General features: G+C 37.1%; 1 protein-coding gene across 3 annotated transcripts in view; it reads left to right on the forward strand.

Moving 5' to 3' along the window:
* The window catches only part of EDIL3 (EGF like repeats and discoidin domains 3), a 271,141-nt gene extending 253,715 nt beyond the window's left edge, over window positions 1-17,426 (forward strand). For 2 of the 3 annotated variants that reach the window (XM_075740487.1, XM_075740486.1), the window contains 2 exons: window positions 3,105-3,260; window positions 13,654-17,426. In XM_075740487.1, the coding sequence (XP_075596602.1) occupies window positions 3,105-3,260; window positions 13,654-13,803 (306 nt within the window). In that variant the 3' untranslated portion in view covers window positions 13,804-17,426. The remainder of the gene's footprint in view (window positions 1-3,104; window positions 3,261-13,653) is intronic. The other variant, XM_075740485.1, reaches the window with a different exon arrangement.
* Window positions 17,427-20,013: the final 2,587 nt, after the last annotated feature.

Below are 20,013 nucleotides of genomic sequence, written 5' to 3' on the forward strand. Positions count from 1 at the left end.
AGTCACATTCTGATCCTGTTAATCACATTCAGCTTTGAAGAGTACACAGTGGTTGTGTGTTAATTCAACTTCTCTCTGGTAATTTGTTTGATTGCCTGTTACTTGCAATCTGCGCTAACTGAATAAATGTATTCTGCATCCTGATGGGAACTTATGACTTGCGTTTAAGCTATTTTAATGCAGATGTTTTGCCTAGAAATTGGGGAAAATTCTTCTCACCTTTCTGCTCTAAAGTACTTTCAATAGGAAGAATGAAAAGCAAAAGTGTTAACCCTTTGCGGAAGGTAATAAAACAATAAAGAAAAAGCTATATTTCTTTAATGCTAGGTCAATAGCAATCTTTATTGCCTGAAGGCTTCTCATCAGCTTATGAATAAATAAGATACTAAAGTATGAGAAGGAGGTGCTGGTGCTTATCGTTTTATTCTTTTCCTCCATCTCCAGCAATATGTATTGTCTGTATTGTCAAGACCTATCTATTCATCACTTCTTTTTTTTTTTTCATTTTTTAAATATAATGCACAAACACATACATATTCTACATAGTGCTATGTAAGTCTTTCAGAAAAAGACTGACCATATGCCAAATTACCTTTCAGCTTCCCGCATAGTTTTGCTGAACAAGAGTACAAGGTCACTGGATATGTCCCATAAGCACAAAACAATTGTTATTAGGACATTTTTATTAACACTGGATCTGTGTGATAATGAAGATTTATTGTGGTTTTACCTTTGAAATCCCCTGAATCTTAATGAGAATTTTTTCTCCGTGTTCTGAATTTCTATGAGAAATATTCTGAGTGTCATGGCCATGTTAAATATTTGTGAAATTCTTTTAGATTACTTTCAACATTTTAAAAATAAACAACTTTTTTATGGAGGCATTTTTTTAAGTTAACAGGAGAGACATTAATTTTTAGTATAAGAAGCATTGTCTGCTAAAAAGAGATCATGCTTGGAAAATGGTAATACTAAATTTATTTATAAAGAGAAACTGAAGTTGACTCTGAAATGTTTAGTTCAAATGCTGCCTGGAAGTGTGGACCAGTTAGTGATTCCTTACCATATCAGTCTTTTTGAAAAACAGATTATTTATTTAGACTCCAAAATATTTGGAAGCAAGGTCTGGAGACCTGGTGTTTATTAATTTATGAAAGACTCATACTAATTAGCAGTGTTCATTTCCCAGGGGCCCACTTAGGCTATCGAAGCAACATCTCCTGCACTCCTTACAGAAGAAGGAAGTCCCTTCAAGCAGGGAGAGCATCCAAAGCAGACTCCTGCTCTGAGTGATCATTGATTGAGTCCCTCTGTCTCTCCATTGACCAAAGAGAAAACAAAAAGAGTTTTGCTTCCCAAGGATACTTCCCTCACATTCTGGGGTGCTCCTCTGAGAAACATTGCTACTATCAGATGGCAATAAATTAGTTTATTCTGGTAACTCTTGGACCCTCTGTGGACAACGACATTTTCTACTTATTGTCATAGTACCTCAGTATTGAAGATTTTAAGTTATTCCTTTTCTTTAAAAGGATTTGCTACTCATTATTTGCTACCTGTCCTCAAATGTTGGGGCATGGGTCTCCAGTCTTCCTTGTCTGATTGCCCTAAAAAGTTATTTTTACTCTTCTTTTCTTATAAATACACTCTTACACTTTTCTGTGTTTTCTACTTTATAGAGGCCAAACTGTAGGGTCTATCTATCAGAGGCGTTGGCTGGGATTAGCTGACGACTTATGTTTGTTTATTTTTCCTTCTCTTCTCATGATTAATTTCTTATGATTTGTATCACATCTGTTCTTCTGTCTTGCCCCGCATTCCAGACAAAATCTAATTTTCTCAGGGGGGCTTAGCTTCCCAAAATCACAAGACTGGATCTTCAGCATTTCATCAGCCAGAGATTCTTTATTTCTTCACCTTCTTTTTTTAATTTTTTGCTGTAAAAACATTTCACTCATCTTCTCAGGGAGTTCAGCACTCCTTTCATTTTACTGTAATATTTTTACTATTAGTAAAATCTCTTGCCTGATTTAACAGACAATATTAAAAATGCTGACTGCTTCACAGCCATTTATTGTTTGAAATAAATCTACCCTTTTTTTTTTTTTTTTTTTACTGGCTTGCTGCATTGCTGGAGGGCACAGAATGAAGCCTCAGTTTTACCTTCACATTTCAAGAAAATGTCAGTTTTGATAGGGAATTCAACTCCTCCGTTCTTCCTCTAAAATACGTTATTACGTCAATTTACTTCTGTTATTGTATTCTGTTCCTTGATCACTTTAATCCAAGGCATCTGGCCCGAATCTGTTCTATTCAGTGTTAGGTTCTGGTTCAAAAGAACTGATCACGGATGTGCTGACCCATGTGAAAGCCATTTGAAAGCTCAGATTTTATTAGGCTTTAAGATTCCTGCCTTGCATTTTTAAAAGTCTTGTGCTAAGATTATAAAATAAAGAACTCAAAAAAATCAAGGAATGAAAAAGTCAGAGCTTTAGAGGTAGAAAAAGAAATAAAGGCTTAAAGACAGAAGAAAAGTTCAGCAGGAAAAGAAGTGTGATAAGAAATGTTTTAGAAGATGTAGTAAGCACTGACTCTGCTACTGCAAATGAAATGGAAAGGCACTTGGGGAATCAACCTCTGACATACTGTATTCTGAGTATTAGGAGCACATGGGAACACTTTTTGGCTATAAATTATTTGCAGTGGAGACTGCTGTTTTCTTGGGACCATGTATGGCGCCTAGCACAATGGAAAATAGCATGAGATTAGCCCTGTTGTGCCATTAGGTGGTATAAACAATAAACAGAAAATAAAAGTAAATTCACTTGGAGCTTGGAGAAGGAAAGTTACTGTGTATGATGTCAGCATGCAGTGGGCACGGTTGCAAAGCAGTGCAAATCCACCTCTTGGACTGGATCCTCTCTCACCATGCACTAAGGGGTTTCTTAACAGCCCTGGGTTTTCCTGCCTGCATCCAAGAACATCTGCCAACAACGTGTGACATGCTGCACCATTTTGCTTTGGTGTGGTGTAAAGTCAGACTGCAAACGGAAACTATTCTAATTACATTCTCCTGTGTTTTGTTTTATTTCTGTTTTGTTTAGGTTGACCTGCTTGTCCCTACAAAAATCACTGGCATAATTACCCAAGGAGCTAAAGATTTTGGTCATGTTCAATTTGTGGGGTCCTACAAGATTGCTTACAGCAATGATGGGAAGCACTGGATCATATACCGAGATGAAAAACAAAAGAAGGATAAGGTAAAGCAAAGTGAAAATTGATGTTTTGGTTGCATTTACAGAGGACTACATTTGTAGTAACTCCAGGGCTGGAAGACTGTAGATTATTGCATGCTGCCTGCTTTATATGGTTCCATATGCATAGGATACCACAGATAAAAGTCAAGGTGAATAAAAAAGTCATATAACACAATGACATTCACAGTGCAGTAATATCATACCTATCAGTGCAATGCACCTGATTTAATGCTATTAAATATGGCACATAAAACTTTACAGTTCTCCATTTAGTGGAATTATTTCTTCCTGTAACTCTAGAGGAGGAGGTATATAAATAGCAATTTATTTGTATATTCAAAAACAGTGTCTCAGTGCATATTTTGATAAGTATGCACTATTTTCTGTAATTTTCTGTAAAGCACATCTTTAGTGTACCTCATTACCTAGCCATTTTGGATTGATTTTTTTTTTCCTGGCAATTAATCACTAGGGTTTCAAATACCCAATGGAAAGATTATTTTTTATTACACTATTAAATAAATACAAAGCATAAAAAGTTTCACAACTTCCTTTGCAAATATTTAATGAGAGGCGTAGAGAAAGTATAGGTTTTCTGATTGATTTACCTAGAAGCATTTAACTTTTCTCTTGTTATTTAGTATATTATTCATTATACCTTTCCTTTAAAGTGTATAGCACTTTTATACTGCAGATACCTGCATTCATAATGTCATCTATTAAGAAAGAGATTACAGCATATGCATTGCTTAAGGGAAACATTAAGGAAGCTGACAAAATGTGAATTATTTATTAAATATCTTAGTGGGATTATGTCTGATTGAAACAAAAGATACAATAATAAAAATACCAGATGGCCGATATGTCTGATAATGCATGTCTCAAATCTGGTGTTTTTAACTTCTGTGTTCAGGGTGATAAATGTTTCCACTTGTATTTATTTGTCTTAGAATAAATAAAAAATCTTCAGTAAAAAATTAATACCCTTCATGTAGGTCAATTAAATTCATTTTTTTGAAGTAATGAGAAAGCTTTTGTTATGTATTGATATGTGTTATATGAGTACAGGTAGATATATTGATGAGGGGTTAGAAAACTGCATCTCTTTAATGCACTGATTTTAAATAATTGATCAAATGTACACCCATTCATTAGGGGAAGGTGTCCTAAATTACTGGATTAAATATGTAAATAACTGTATGTGTGTGTCCACATAGATACATTCCATTTCTAAGATTATTATACAAAGATGACACTGTAAAGTTCCACACTTAAAAGCCAAATGGCAGTTCACTATGGATTTATCCTGCACTGAGATTTTTCTCCCCATCAAATTTTAAAGGATTTTAGGTAGGGAAAAACAGAATCAGTTGTTTTAGCCATCCAACTGAGAAGGTCCTGACACCAGTGATTATGGATGTGTCTAGTATAATTGGTTGTCAGATAAAAATTGGAAACAACTCACCTTTTGTAGACATACCACAAATGCATTCAATATAAATGACAGTCACTTCAGTACTTTGTATACATCCCATTTTAAATCCCTGGCATTTAAAAACAGAAGCAAAAGATCTACTGTGAAAGAAATGTCTTCTCCAAGCCAAACTTCTGTTAGCAAACTGTTGCATTCATTTTACTGAAAAAAGGAATGACCATGCATTCAAGTCTCTGGTGAGAAAGAGTAACAGTCGCAAGCAAATCTAAAAGCAAATGCACTCTCACTTAACAGCACTGTTCCAATCGACACTTGTTTATAACATTTGCCAAGGCAATTAGATTCTTTTTGCTTTCAACATCAGCTGGATTATTAGTTGTTATATGCATAGTCCGTGAGGAACAATGGAAAACTCTTAATCACTGTCTTATTAAAACATCTCACATCCTGTATTAACTAACATCCCTAAGAATAAAATAGGTGGATCTTATTATGATTCTTTAACAAATCAAGAGCAATTAAAAGCAGAGTGAAATCAAATACACTTAGCTGGAAATTAGAACTTATAACTTCTGAATTTAAATTTGTACAAAATAAACAAACAAGGTCGCTTGACACAAGGCTAGCCCTCGGTCTTTGATACATAAACACTAATGCAAAACATCTTCACTATTTTTAATTATTTCTATATGACAAAAGTCTGGAAAAGTCAAAAGTCTGATGGCAGAGTCTGACATTCCAGAAATGCTAGCTGTCAGTCAGTGAACTTGGCAAAGTTTTATAGGAGGTAGGATTGGAAAGGATCTCACAACAGCATCTAAATATATACCTATTGACCTATGAAGAGACTATGCTCCTCTCCTCCCACCCCCCCGAGGTCTTCTCAGCAGAAAATTGGATTCAACAGCCCCCAAGTCCTTTCCTGACACTCTACAAGTAGGTGCAAAGAGTTCATTGTTAGAACTAAGGCTTAATTCATTCACCTGTGCTTCATCTCATACAATGCTCATATCCTGCACCACTCTTGATCAGATTATTATTTAATATGTTTGTAGAAACAGCCAGTGATAAAAACTCTACTATATAAGCAGTCTATTCCAGTGTTTAAATATCCTTCAGGTGGAAAGGTTGCTTATCCCCCTCCCTGCAGTACATCTGCCCTGTCCTCAGAGAACACAAAAACCTGATTTTATCTTCATCTTTTCAGAGAGTTTGTTTTGTTCGAAACACGTTTACTTATTTCTTCTCAATTTCTTCTTGGGGAAAAAAAAATAATCTTTGCTCTTTCAGTCTTTCCTCAAAGGGTATGCTTTCTCAACCTCAGATCATTCTGCTTGGACCAGCTCTTCCTGAAGTGTGGTTTCCCAAACTTGATAGAGTGTTGCAATCTTTGGCACAGAACTACTGCCTGCTCCATCATTCTCCATATTGTGTCTGTGACATTGGCTTCCTAAGGCTGGGCTTGCTACTCCTCATTATTAAATTGCACCACTGATCTTCTGCGGATTTCTCCAATTTGTGAAGACCACTCTGAATTTTGATCCCACCTTCCAAAATGGGAAAAGCTTGGCCACATTTGCACTTTTAACAAGCAAATCTATTTCCATCATCCATTTCATTACTGTAAATACATAAATTGCTTTGTGCCAGAGGCATGGAGCATCACCCAGTAAAAGCTTCCAGTTTGACCCTTCATCACCACCCCAGCTAGGTGTGTGTCAATGGAGCGTGCTCTGATGGGATTTGCCCACTGGATGTGCACAGCACCAGAAATACTGACCACGCTCTGGCCTGAGTGCAGTGCAGTGAACAAAAATATAAATGAAAAATAAAACCAGCCAAACAAAAAGCAGTGCTGTGCTTCATCCATGGGGAGCAGAAGAGAAATAGCATTGTTGGTCCTGTCTGAAAGTAACATCTTTGCACAGGATCCACAACAATTTACTTAGCTGAAGTTAAGATGCTGTATTTGGCCCAAAATACAAGAACACTGTAGAAGAAACCATGCTTTCACAGTAAAGTGAAACTTTCATGAAATATTTCTTCTGTCCCCTGGAGATACGAAGGGAGAGAACAGATAGATACTGGCTACTGTCAACAGCAGCAAGCATAAACTATTCATAATTCACTCTATTTATTAACTGAACATCTTAATTTCTTCTATGAAAGATAGATAGAATATATAGACTTATTTCCTCTGCTGGTGAGTTACTCATCTTATACTCATCTTGTGATCTTTGCAGAATCATCCAATAATTTAGGAGAGACATGGTTCCAAAAATTACAGGGAAAGGAAGACAGGGCAAAAGAAAAATAGCTACTTTTGAAGTCCTAACAAAATATGTCATTTTACATTCTGGAAAAGCAAAGGTAAAAAGAATGTCTCAGACACAGAAATTATGGAGATATTGGTAGGTGGGTAATAACGATTTGTGGCTGAATATTGTGACTTTAAAATGCATTGAAGTAAGAGCGGAGAGCTTAATCCTGTCTGGTGCTGAACATCTCACTGTTCAGCAGTTTAGAGGATGAGTCCTAATGTATCAGTGGATCTCAGTGAATTCATGAAGCTACTCATGAAGCCTCTTCATCATTTGTGAAGTTATTTTACAAAGGAAAAAAATATTGGTGTCTTGTATTTACAAGTGCATTATGTGCAGCCTGTATTTTTGATCAATCTGTAACAAATTAGTTGTTTCAAACAGAAGGAAATTGGGTGTTCAATTTTCTTCTTTGCAACATTTCAAATAGAAAAACTGTGCCAAGAACAGCTCCTGCAGCTCCTGTTTGGCTTCTGCTATTTTAATGGCCAGTCATTTGAGTTCACATCTGTGCTGAACTTATATGAATGCAGACTAAAAGATACTGGCAGAAAAAAAGCATTTCTTTAAAAAATGGAGACTTTGCTATTGATTTTAAATAGTTTGAATGAGTTGCCTGGAAAACAGGAAAGCTTTTCCTATTGTCTTGAAGAAGCTAAATAAATTACATTGCAGGCTGGCAAGTAGGAAGAAAATATATTTTAGAAAAAGGACCAGACCTAATAGCTATCTTGTTTTTCTCAACTAGAGGTCAGTAGCTCACTATGCCTCCAAAGCTAAGGACATCCAAACAAAATTTGACCTTTTTTTTTTTTAATCACATTCCACATGTGATTTATAAATTGCACAGCCTGCTGTAGATAACTCAAGGCCAGCTGCAATGTCAAATGGAATTTTAGAGGCTGTTTTTTAAAATAAGATGAGAACATTTGAAAGTAGCCTACATGAGTCCAGCAGTCTGCAGTACTGTCAATCATTATTAGCCATCAGCAGTGCAATTAGGTAGACAATGTCCAGTATGCAAATAACCACTGGATTTGTGCACAAAATTATGAAATAGTTGTAAGTTGTATGCTTTGCATGTCTAGTTAATTGCTGTAGCAATGGAAGACAGCAACATACTTATAAATGACAAGTTAGATCACGTCAGGTTAAAAATCTTTCTACTAGATTTCCTAATGTTTTTTCTGCATGGTGTTTAATTATTATAACACCTGGTTTACATTGATAGAATCAATTCCTACATATAATTTACATACTTGGCACAGTTAGAGAACATTTTTAGCAATATTATTTAAATTATAGTTATTGTCATTTAATACTATTATTTAAAATAATATTTCTAATCTAACATTAAGATTTTAATTATTTTTTTTCTGCACTGATTTAAATTATGAGTGACTTCTATTACTTTTAGCTGAGTTAACATGATTGGTATCAGATGAGATCTAGCTATACTCGTTCTAGGTTGTGCATCCAGCACATGTATCTCTCTCCTTCATACCACAATAAGAGGTGAAGGAGGACAACATGCTGATATTAACAGCCTCTTTCTTGAATTTCTATAAGCATTTCTGGAGGGAGGTTGGTCTTGAAAATATTTCTATTTTGGCTTGGCTTTGAACCTACTATTATGAAGCACTTACAGACGATCTGCAGTGTAGTAAATTCCCATTTTAGTAGCATCAGATCAAGTGAAATCACAAGATTGTGATAGTATATTTTGCAAGGTTAAAAGTTTTATCTGCCTGATACCTATTCTGAACTTGAAGAAATAATAAAGGTCACATAATACATATTCTTATTTATGTATCATGAAGAGGGAAAAAACAGTCCTTCTCCTGGCACTGGACCCTTTTGCGTATCTATCCATTGCATGTCAACCAGCTCCTGACTCTTCAGCCAGTCCCAAGAAAAGTGCTCAGTGAAGAAGAAAGGATGATGGCTAAGATCAGGACTGGAAAATTTACACCCACCCACAGAGATTTTATGTATACCAGCTGAAAAGAAAGAATTTCTTTTTTCTCCTAATCACTCCAGAAACATATGTGCACACACACACATATACATATGTATATATGTATATTAAAAAAACCTCTGCCCAGTCTTTTACAGTGGTAAGCATCTTCCACAGAATGGAGTATGCCTGTACTCCAGGTCTATTTCTGGTGAGAAATCAAGACATCTTTCACCATCTGTTACCTGGTGTAACTTGTAACTCTTCATGGTGAAAAGAGTTACTTCACCAAGAACAAAAACCTTCAAAGCAAGTAAATGGTCTTTTAAAATCTGTGGATTCCCTCTCTGCTTAAGGAAGTCTTCTTCAGTGAATAGAAATAAAGAAATAAAATGTTTCCAAAATAAAGGAATATAGCTGTTAAAAAATTACTTTTCATGCACCTTTTTTTCTAGATTTTAAATGAATAGTGCCCCCTTTATCCAAACACTGAGATGTTCTGCACTGAAGCAAGCTCCAAACAGAAGCCAGGTTTAGCTATTCTTTTAAAATAATCTGCCTGTAATATGAGCAGGATTAACTGCCACATGAAATAACATGTTTAAAATATTTTACTCAAATAAAAATATATGGTTAAGGTAGACAACATAGCAGCTTCACCATCTGAGGCTTGAATATTGAAGTCTCAACTGTTAGCCATTATCATAAATAACAGGAACCAATAATGCTATGGCTATTCATGCAATTTAAGTTCCTGCAAGACATGAGATCCAGGAAGATTCTCTGTGGAGAGAATTTTCACCCCCATTGCGCATCCATTGATATAGCACCACAACCAACCTTTCCCACTCCAGTCACCTGTTAATTTGCCCCATGGACGTGCCCTAAAACCTGATTTCCAGCTTTAGATTTGGAGCAAAGCAAACAGCACTTGTAATAAATTCCACTTTTCCCAACCTATTGTTCTTCAGATATTTCTTCTAAATTATTCTGTCATAAAACATACAATAGCTTTCTCTTTAAAATATGAATTTACTTTGTCATTATTTGGATTTGCTGTTTATGCCATAAAACACTTAGTTCTATTGAAAAATTTTAGTGAATATTTGAAGGCAAGACATCCAAATTGCTTGTTGGACACAATTGTTTATATTTCAGAAATCTCTTTGCAGAGAATATCAGCACCTATTTTCGAGGGTTTCGTTCTCTTTTGCATGAACTAATCATAAAAGAAGTTATCATACTTAAAAGTACAACAGTATGCATTTTCTACTTTTTTATTTTAATAGCAGTTGTAAAAGACTGAGCTACAGAGAAGCTACACATATGTGTGTGGGGTGTGTATGTGTAAACTTGCTGAAGCTGCTGAGTAAATGTTTTAGCAAGTTACACCTGTTAAGTATGCAGGCTGACATAAATAGATATATCCACTGTAAAATCTTTAACATTCTACAACAGCATTGTCAAAACGCAGGATCTTCCGTACACATTTTACCAACACAGGCATCTTGTAATGTAGGAGCCTCTGGGCTGGGTGAGGCTGAAACTCTGGCCAAGGGAGGGAGTATCCTGTAGCAGATGACTAGAGAAATAAAAAACATAGGGCTGTTATTGTTCCCTAGTGTTCCTTTCCAGCCTCCTGCTTTCTTCTATCCATATTGTTAATAGCCCCTGCTGATTTTGCCCTCAACACTTTAGCTGATCTTTAACAGTGGCTGTGGAAACTGTGTCATAGTTTAATTATGTGTTGTATGGGGAACCGTGACCTCTAGGTGGCTTGGGACAAACCTGCTATCACTCCTTGTCCCCTCGTGCCTCTGGTAAGGGGACAGTGCAATATTGCCCACTATTGATTTCCTCTACGCGACTTATGATTTTATAGACATCTATCAGATCTCCTTTCAGGCTGAAGAGGCTTAGCCCATTTAGTAATTTGGAAAAGGTCATTCTTCTGTGTTTGTGGCCATCTTGCCACTTCACTCTGTATATTTGCTGTTTGAAATAAGGCAGGACCAGATCTGCACCCACCCAGAACTCAAAAGCACTTGCTTTATGCAATGACACATTAATAACTTATACTCTGCTCTTCTTGACTAATCAGCTTGGGTTTTATTGTCATTGGATATTTTTTTTTCATCTGAAAAATTACTTAGAGCTCTATATCTCTGCATCATAACTCCAACATCAGCTTTTTGAATGCTAGTAAATCGTTACGGTCTTCCGAGGTGTTGTATACTAAAATAGACTTCTCAGAAAGAAATCTGAGGAGTGAAGTTTTATGGTATGAGGCTACCAAGTCTTCAAGAGCTTGTAATTGCTTACGTGGTTCATTTAGTATGGACTGTTTGGGCATAAAGCAACAAGTAATTAAAAAAAAAAATTACATCTGACTAGAGAAATAGCTTTTTTCTACTGATAAGTCAGATGTCCTTTGTCCTTTGTCCTCCCCATTCTTTCCAAGTTTTTTGACTCCATTAATGAACTTAGGCTGAAGTAAAATGAAGAGTGACAAAGAATATATTTTTCCCATAAGAAATTTTCCACGGCTCCACAGCAAAAACATCCAGGAAATTTGCTCTTAGAATATTATATTTCATGCAGGTCACATTTATGGATGCTGACAAAACTTCCCTCACTTTCTGATAAATTTATTTCCCTAAAATCCTTTTTCTGATCTAGCATCTTTAGTCAATTTCTTGTAACTGGATCTTGAATTTTGAGGGAAGGTGAATTTCAGATTTGCATAAATTAACCTCTGAAATAGATGAGATTGACTTGAAATGCTAATAAAATCATGTATGAGGTAGAAATAAAATTTAATTCTTGTTTACCTGCTCTAAGTAAATGACATAATCCTACCTTGTTCAGCTGTATTTTTTGCTTGGTTTGCATCACATACTTTTATTTATTTTGCTTAGCTGTATGTGGATACAAATACTGGGGCTGTAGATGGGTTCTTCTGGTAAACAACAATGGTTTTTGTTCTAAGCCTTCCTCTAAATGTTATCTCTGAAATTCATCTTCCGCAGGGAAAATAAAATAGAGAGTAAAAGAATTTTCCAGTAGCTCTGCAGCAAGAATTGTCAGCAGTTCTGCATTGCTTATCATCTGGCTTGGTAAAAAATATCAACAGATATATTGCATGCATGTGCAAGAAATCAAATGAAAAAAATTTACTTTTAAGCTTTCCTAGCTGCATATTGTACATTGGGGGGTGCCACTCTATAACTTTAACAATAAGCTTGCTGCATTATATTGTATGCTGTATTGCCACAAATGAAAATCAAATTCAGGTTCAATCTTGTTAGCCCAAGTTCCAGCTGATTTATGTAATCAACACTACTAGGGCAGCAAACAATTCTTCCTGTGGTAAATACATTTTTTTCCTTAGACTCACAGTGCTGTTGTTTCTGTGGTCAGTCTGTTTGCAGTTTTATCCATCTGTCTTAACTCCTAGGTGCTTTAATGCTCCCATCTCTGTGTTAGAGAGATGCCAGGTGAGAAGGGAAATTTACCAGTTGCGAAAGAGCATCACTTGTGGAGGATACACGTTTTGTTCGAGATGCCAAATCGATAGCACTTGAGAGAAGCTTTAGAAATTCAAAGGAAAGGTGCAACATAGACACCAAAAAGTGAAGATTTTCATATAGTGCTTTGTAAACATGTCACAAAAGAACCAGCTTGAAGGCTAAAATAGTAGATCAGTCTGTTCTGAATTCAACCTCTGACATTTTTCCTAAGAACTTCCAGGAAACTTGTCATTCTGCACTAATTTAATTATATAAGCACTTGTTCAGGAGGTCCATATTCATTCTCTGCATGATGCAAATGAAACTCATTCAAGTGTAAAAACCGTGAAATACAGTTTTTACAAATGAAAAGTGAATTGGTTGACATTTGAAGAGAATGAAAATTTCCCATAAAAACTGAAAATATCGAAGAGAATAATCTGATCATTTTGCCGGAAAGTGGTGCCATGGCCTTTGAATTTAAATAGTGGCTTCCAGGGGAAAAATTCTGTGTTGTTTTAACACAGACAGAACTTTGGGAACTCACTGATGTATTGGTTAACCCATACTAGTGGAAATAACATTGTAACATGCACTGTACTGTGCTAGGATTTTTTAATTTGATCACAAACCAATGCCCTTAATTCATATGCTGACTTTTGTTTGACAGAAGGAGATAGTATCTTTGATAATCACTAACTTTACCAGGGTTTATATAGTTGCATCCAAGCTGCATTCGTGTTACAATAAAAATTCTTCTTAACTTTAATTATTATTTTGTTGGAAACAATAACAGGATCTCCTGGGATTAATTTGACATGATACAAATGCCAAGTAAAAAGACATTTAATTTTTCAAATATTAACGATTTTTATGTAACTTTCAGAGTGGGGCCCTGGGTGGGTGTTGGCAGAACATCAGATTAAGCTTTGAATCAAAGGCTAAATCTGCGCCAGAGCTGAGCATGCCATGCTCATACCCAGCTCTGAGGTCCCTGGCATGCAGTGAAATCCCCAGGTCTTAGCAAAGGCAGGTGCTTTTTCAGCATCAGTTGGGTGCCCAGATGATTGAAATTCAGCATGGAGATCAGGGACGTGCCCAGGGACATCAGGGGTGTACCACAGCTGTTCCTTAAGCCACGTAGGCTTAAATCTTCTCATTGCTTACCCTTCAGGTGTTCCAGGGAAATTTTGACAATGACACGCACCGTAAGAACATGATTGACCCTCCGATCTACGCCCGACATGTCCGCATCCTGCCGTGGTCATGGTACGGCAGGATCACCCTGCGGTCGGAGCTGCTGGGCTGCACACTGGAGGACTGAAGCGGATCTCTGTTAGTCATCGTAGCTCTTGGTGTAGCTAAAAGTGTCTCTGTAGAAGATACTGTGCAAAGCCTGTAGGATGCTGAGTGGGTTTTTCATTATTAAGTGCTCATTTTGTGGTAGGCCGCTAACTGTCTTTCGCAAGGAGGTCTAAGCCTGCCCTTTAAATGATCCAATCCGATTTTGTCCTTGAAATCTATTAGTGACGTACCTTCTGCTGTGGAATTATCTTTCTAGTTTTCCTTTGAGTTGTTCACACTAGTTGAAACACGTTAGGGAAAACCAGCAGCATCCTATTTACAAGGGAAGAGAAACAGCATGACAAAGCTCATTTGCAGCTTTAGAAACATTGGGCTGACGAGTTCTCCATAAATCATATTGTCATCTTACTTGCAAAAAGTGATACTGCAGCTTTTAGCAATAAGTTTACTTGGGGATGACCGCATTATAGTAATTGTGCCTATCAAACACTGTCAGTATTTATGACATATATTTTGGAAGATACTCTGTGGTACTGTAAAACACAGTACCCGTGATATTACAAGCTACCTTTCATCACTTTCATCTGAACAGCAGAATCCATGCACCTAAAGAGTTTTCCTAACTAACCCCATTTTCCTTCTCTATTTTGCATGCTATAGACATGACCTTCATCTTTTCTGTTTAGAGTTGACCTGTTTGCATATGAAACAAAATCTGCTATCAGTATATTATGAAGTTAATTAATTTGCCAAAGTTTATTAATTCTGCTTGAGATGTGCTTTTTCAAGGAGGCTGAGATGAGACGCCAAGGTACTTGTGGTATCTCATCTTAAGTACCCACATAGGTAAAGGCACGCAGTGCATCAGAAATCCTGAGCCCGTTTCGTGACTTGCCCAGGCGTGAGCACACAACCCTAGATGGAGCTGCCGGCCCAATTACTTCTTTCAGAAACCTTAATTTCTGAGAGGAGATGAATATGGGGTGAAGGAATAAGTGCTAAAAGACACACAGGAGGAATGACTCCCTTACTGCCAGGAAACCCTCTCAGTAGGCTCTTCTTATGGTGGCAGTCACAGCTTTCCTCCCAGGTGTGAAGGCAAGAGGTGTTGGAGGAGTTCATCAAAGCTGGGCCTTCAGCACCCTCCACTCCCAACCGTCTTTTCAGACCTATGCCAGTGAGCCACAAGGAGGCTGATTTTTATCATTCCTCATCTAGAGAAATGCTTCATACAGGCTATGTTGTCTTAACAACATGATAGCCAGCAAGGACCCCAGTTTAAAAAGTCGATTTTAGGAGGAAAAGTGGAGCAGTAGGGGGGACATTCTTCCCCATGCCTCAGTTTCCCCTGATGATGGAGATAATGATACCAACCTTTGTACAACGCTCTGAGTTTCTTTGGAATAAGGTGCTCTATAACTATGTTAGTGTAGCACCAATATCTAAAAAAATCCAGGGCCAGGGGGCCTTTTCTCATTACCTAAATAACAGCATTTGGGATTACTTCCACCCTTTTAATTTCATAACATGCTGATGTGGAGAGAGATAGATAAATATATATACAGCTGCATGTTTTAGCTAATGTCACTAAAGTTATTTTTTGTCAACTGTTCATGCTCATTGAAATACTGAAGAATGAACCTGGGCACTGCTTCCCAGGCAAACAGCTAGTTAGCCCATAGTCTGCAAAGGGCAAAGTTTACTTTGAAAACAAAATGGTTTGGATTTCAAAAACCTGCATTTAATCACACATTCTCCACCACAGATAAAAATATATTATCCATTGAACTGTGAAAGACTCTAGAATAGCAGCCAGGAATTTTGCATACAAGAATTGGGGATATATTGGTGGCGGTTTTCTGATAATGTCACTTAAACTGTCACGTTTTAACAAACAGAACACCCTGCCTCTATAAAATGACTTAATCCTTAAACTGTATTTATACAAGTATTTATTTTATAAGGCTTAGACATTTAAAGACTTCTAAAGAAGAGTCTTGTAAAGGTAAAAGTATGTGTAAGAAATGTTGAGGTCCTGTGCAACACTGCTAAGTTTGTTCTTTATTTTTTACTTTGTGCTGCATAGCAAAAGCCACTAGACTGTTACTGTCTTGTTTGTAACTGTGTTAACAGCATTCCTTAATGATGTATATATGGAGTGGTCTTCAAGCATAGTGAGCAGTTTTAAAGAGAAAGTCAATCGTGAGGGTACTTCTATAGAGCAAAAGAATTCTGAACAATGGAGGAAAGTCATATTTATCTCTATAAGGCACACACAATATTTAAAGAGGTCCAAAACCATTTTCCTGTTGTGGGAGAGCAACTGACTCTGAATTTAATTACAGATATGAAGAAAAACACGTAGCTATTTCACTAGTCAACTGTACCCAAAAAATGGAAGGCCATTTCTGAAAATTAGGTTCCCTAGTTTACCATCTCATTTTAATGTTTTTTTGAAATATTTGTTCTGTGTTCTTAAGTGATTTTTTTCATATTATTAATCTTTTGCTACTTCAATTTTGGTTTTGAATTAATCTGTATTGGTTTAGTAATTTGTTATCCATTAATCTGCATATAAAAATAACGTTATCGTGATACTAACATAGTAATTTTATTTTCTTTTAATTTACAGTTGAGTATTTTCATCCTTATGTCCTGTGTCAGCTTTCATCTGCCAGCAGACTTCACAACCTGCAAAGAAAGCTCCATATCCATTGTGATAACACTCTGTGATAATTTATAAAAGTCGTATAAGTGATGCCCTTACAATTGCAGCTGACATACAGGGGCTTTTTCTAATGAAATTATTCTTTAGCTACAAAGAAGCTTTCTTTAAATGACATTGTGCAGCTACAGTACCAAATTCTGCTCCCAGTATCAGTGGTATAAGTCTGAAATAACTCTTGATTTCTGTGGAATACTTCAGATTTAACAAAACAGTTGAGAACCAGATTATGGTCTAGAATTAAAATTTTCCCTTTAATTTTATTTTCTTGTCTTGGTGAACACCATTGACATAAGGGACAAGTTATAAATTAACACGACTGTACTCTCCCAGTGAAAACAAAACCAGAAATAAGTGCAGGCTATGTCCCTTTAAGAGGGGATGGAGAGAGACTCTGAAATGATCCTTGACTTCGGTATTAATTGTAACAATGGCATTGAAAAAGACTGAAAATGTTCTCCTAATTAAATTTCACCCTGAACCAGTTAAGTATTTGTAGGCAGGCTTCACCTTTCTGTAGCTCTGTAATGTGCTACTTTTATAGCCTGGGAAATAAAGCACTGGCACAAGGCTCCGTTTTATCTGTGTTCTGTTAAGGGTTTATCACGTTAACTGGCTCTGGTTTTGAGGTTGACTTTCTCTTTTGGAATGGCTGCATACAAATTAGTGTCAGTTTTGAAGACTAAGGATACTAAATGAGTGTATCTTTGCTGTACAACAAATGTGAACTATAATATTCAGTGCTGGCTTCTGATGTGTCAGTTAAGTGCAGAAATATCTTGGGCACAATGACCTTTGCAACCTTTCAAGCTGTGTAATATTGAAATGGTTTTGTATATGCTTAAATCATGTAGAACGATGTAAAAGCAGTATGACCTTGTCTAGTCTTCAAACTTAACAATAAAACTTTTGAAAAATGAGGTCATTTTTGAAGCACTTTATTGCAATACCTTGAAGGAGATGATACAACTTATCTCAGCCTCACTGGCAGCAAATGTGGAGCAGAGATATGATGTGGCATTTTCCTAGATTCATTTGTGGGTTCTTTCTGGTAGGTAAGTTTGTTTCTGGCAAAATCAACTGTGATGCTGCGCTCCCTTCAATGTGTTCCCTTTGTTCTTTGAGATAAAAAAGCAAAGGTTTGAATGAGTCTAAAAATAATTTTTTTATCTTACTGTTGTCTGAATGAGCACCAGAAATGTAAACTGACAATTTCATTTCCTTTAAGTGAAATTTCTTGGAATATTTATCAATCCTTATCCTCTCTTCTCCACTCCTGCATAAACAAATTAATTTCTGAAGAGATAAACAGTGGCTGCAGCACAGACCCGCTATGAGGCTTCCAGCAGAGATGCCAAAGCACAGCCAGTGCTTACTCACACCCTCACCTCTCTTCACTTTATTTGCTGTACAGCCTGCTCCACAAAATTTCTTAGTTTAGTTCACTGTACCATTTCAATTTCTGAAGAAGCATAGAGATTAAACTAGTGCATGGAAAAACCATTCACTCCAGATTTTAAACAATGAGATTTTTTAAAAAAATTTAAAGTCTTGTGTACTTAGGAGAGATGGAGCTTCAGAGGTTTACTCCTTAGTGATCCAGAATAAGCTGACAGATATTCATGTTTTTATTTCATATCTGTTTCCACTTCAAAACCAAAAATTGTCCTTTAGAGATAAAAACCATCCACGAGTATGCACTGATGACAGGGTCCTTGTCTGCCAAACATGTAGTCTGAACATTTACATCATATAGTCTTTCCACACAAAAGTCACAGAATTGATATTGCAATTTTTTCTGATTACATACCTCTACCAGTCATCAAAATGAGAATATAATGGTGCACGCAAAAAGAGGATTACTTTTGGTGAATGATGGCTGCATATTAGCACTTCAATCATAAATTTCTGAAAATATACATCTTGAATCTTTCTGACTTTTAATTATAATTGCAACTCTTTCATGAAACACAGGGTCTGTTCCTGAAGAAATGAAAAGTGATTTTTCCTCTCATTCTTCATAATGTAGATTCTCAGGAACTCTAATGAAGACAATGAGAGAAAATAATGAGTAATTCTCTTCAGAAGAGCAACTATTTATCAATGTCCATCCTCCCATACGTGTTGCTAATGAGCTCAAGGGATTAACATGCATATCAACACTCTGCATCACTATGAAATATGTAGTCTCCGATATTTCTGTGGTAAATAAAATGACACTTTGTACCTTAGATTCAAGTAACATGAGGTTAATCTATTCACTTAGTGATCACTTAGCCTTATAAAATAAAATAGGGCAAAATAGAAGATAATTTTACTGATACAAACTTTTTATTTTCTTTTTTTAGACTTTTCATAATTAATGGAGAAATTCACTTTAGGATGTAAAAGACTGCTTTAGATTAAGAATATAAAACATAAAACAGACTTGTATAAGTCTTTGCATAGCTTTATAACTGCATTTATCACAAATTATCTTTCAATGACACATATTGGAAGATGTGAGCTAACAAGAAACTTAGGAAGTTCAACAGGACTAATGTAAGGTCTTGCACCTGGGAAAACATAACCCAGGAGTGCAGCACAGACTAGGATCCACCTGGCTGGAAAGCAGCTCTGTGAGGTCCTGGTGGACAAGAAGCTCAATATGAGTGAACAGTGTGCTGCAGCAGCAAAGAAAGCCAACAGGATGCTGGGTTGCATCAACAAGGGCATCACCAGCAGAGATAAAAAGTCATTATCCCACTCTACTCTTGTCAGGCCACACCCGCAATACTGTGTTCAGTTTTGATCCCCACTATACAGTCCCTCTACTCTGCTCCCATGAGACCCCACCTGGAGTAATGCATCCAACTCTGGGGTCCATGGTGCAATCCCAAGCACAGCGACAGGCTGGGTGGAGAATGGATTATAGAGTAGCCCTGAGAGGAAGGACTTGGGGGTGTTGACTGATGAGAAGCTCAACATGAGCCGGCAGTGTGCGCTTGCAGCCCAGAAAGCCAACCGTGTCCTGGGCTGCATCAAAAGCAGCGTGACCAGCAGGTCGAGGGAGGGGATCCTGCCCCTCTACTCCGCTCTGGTGAGACCCCACTTGGAGTACTGCGTCCAGCTCTGGGGGCCCCAGGACAAGAGAGACACGGAGATGTTGGAGCAAGTCCAGAAGAGACCATGAAGCTGATCAAAGGGCTGGAGCACCTCTCTTATGAGGACAGGCTGAGAGAGTTGGGGTTGTTCAGCCTGGAGAAAAGAAGGCTCCAGGGAGATCTGATTGTGGCCTTCCAGTAGCTGAAGGGGCCTACAGGAAAGTTGGTGAGGGACTGTTTATCAGGGAGTGTAGTGACAGGACAAGGGGGAATCGGTTTATGCTAAAAGAGGGTAGATTTAGGTTAGATGTTAGAAAGAAATTCCTTACTTTGAGGGCAATGAGGCATGGGAACAGGTTGCCCAGAGAAGCTGTGGCAGCCACATCCCTGGAAGCGTTAAGGCCAGGCTGAATGGGGCTTT

The sequence above is a fragment of the Balearica regulorum genome, chromosome Z (assembly GCF_011004875.1).
Source record: "Balearica regulorum gibbericeps isolate bBalReg1 chromosome Z, bBalReg1.pri, whole genome shotgun sequence".
NCBI classification, from domain to species: domain Eukaryota; kingdom Metazoa; phylum Chordata; class Aves; order Gruiformes; family Gruidae; genus Balearica; species Balearica regulorum.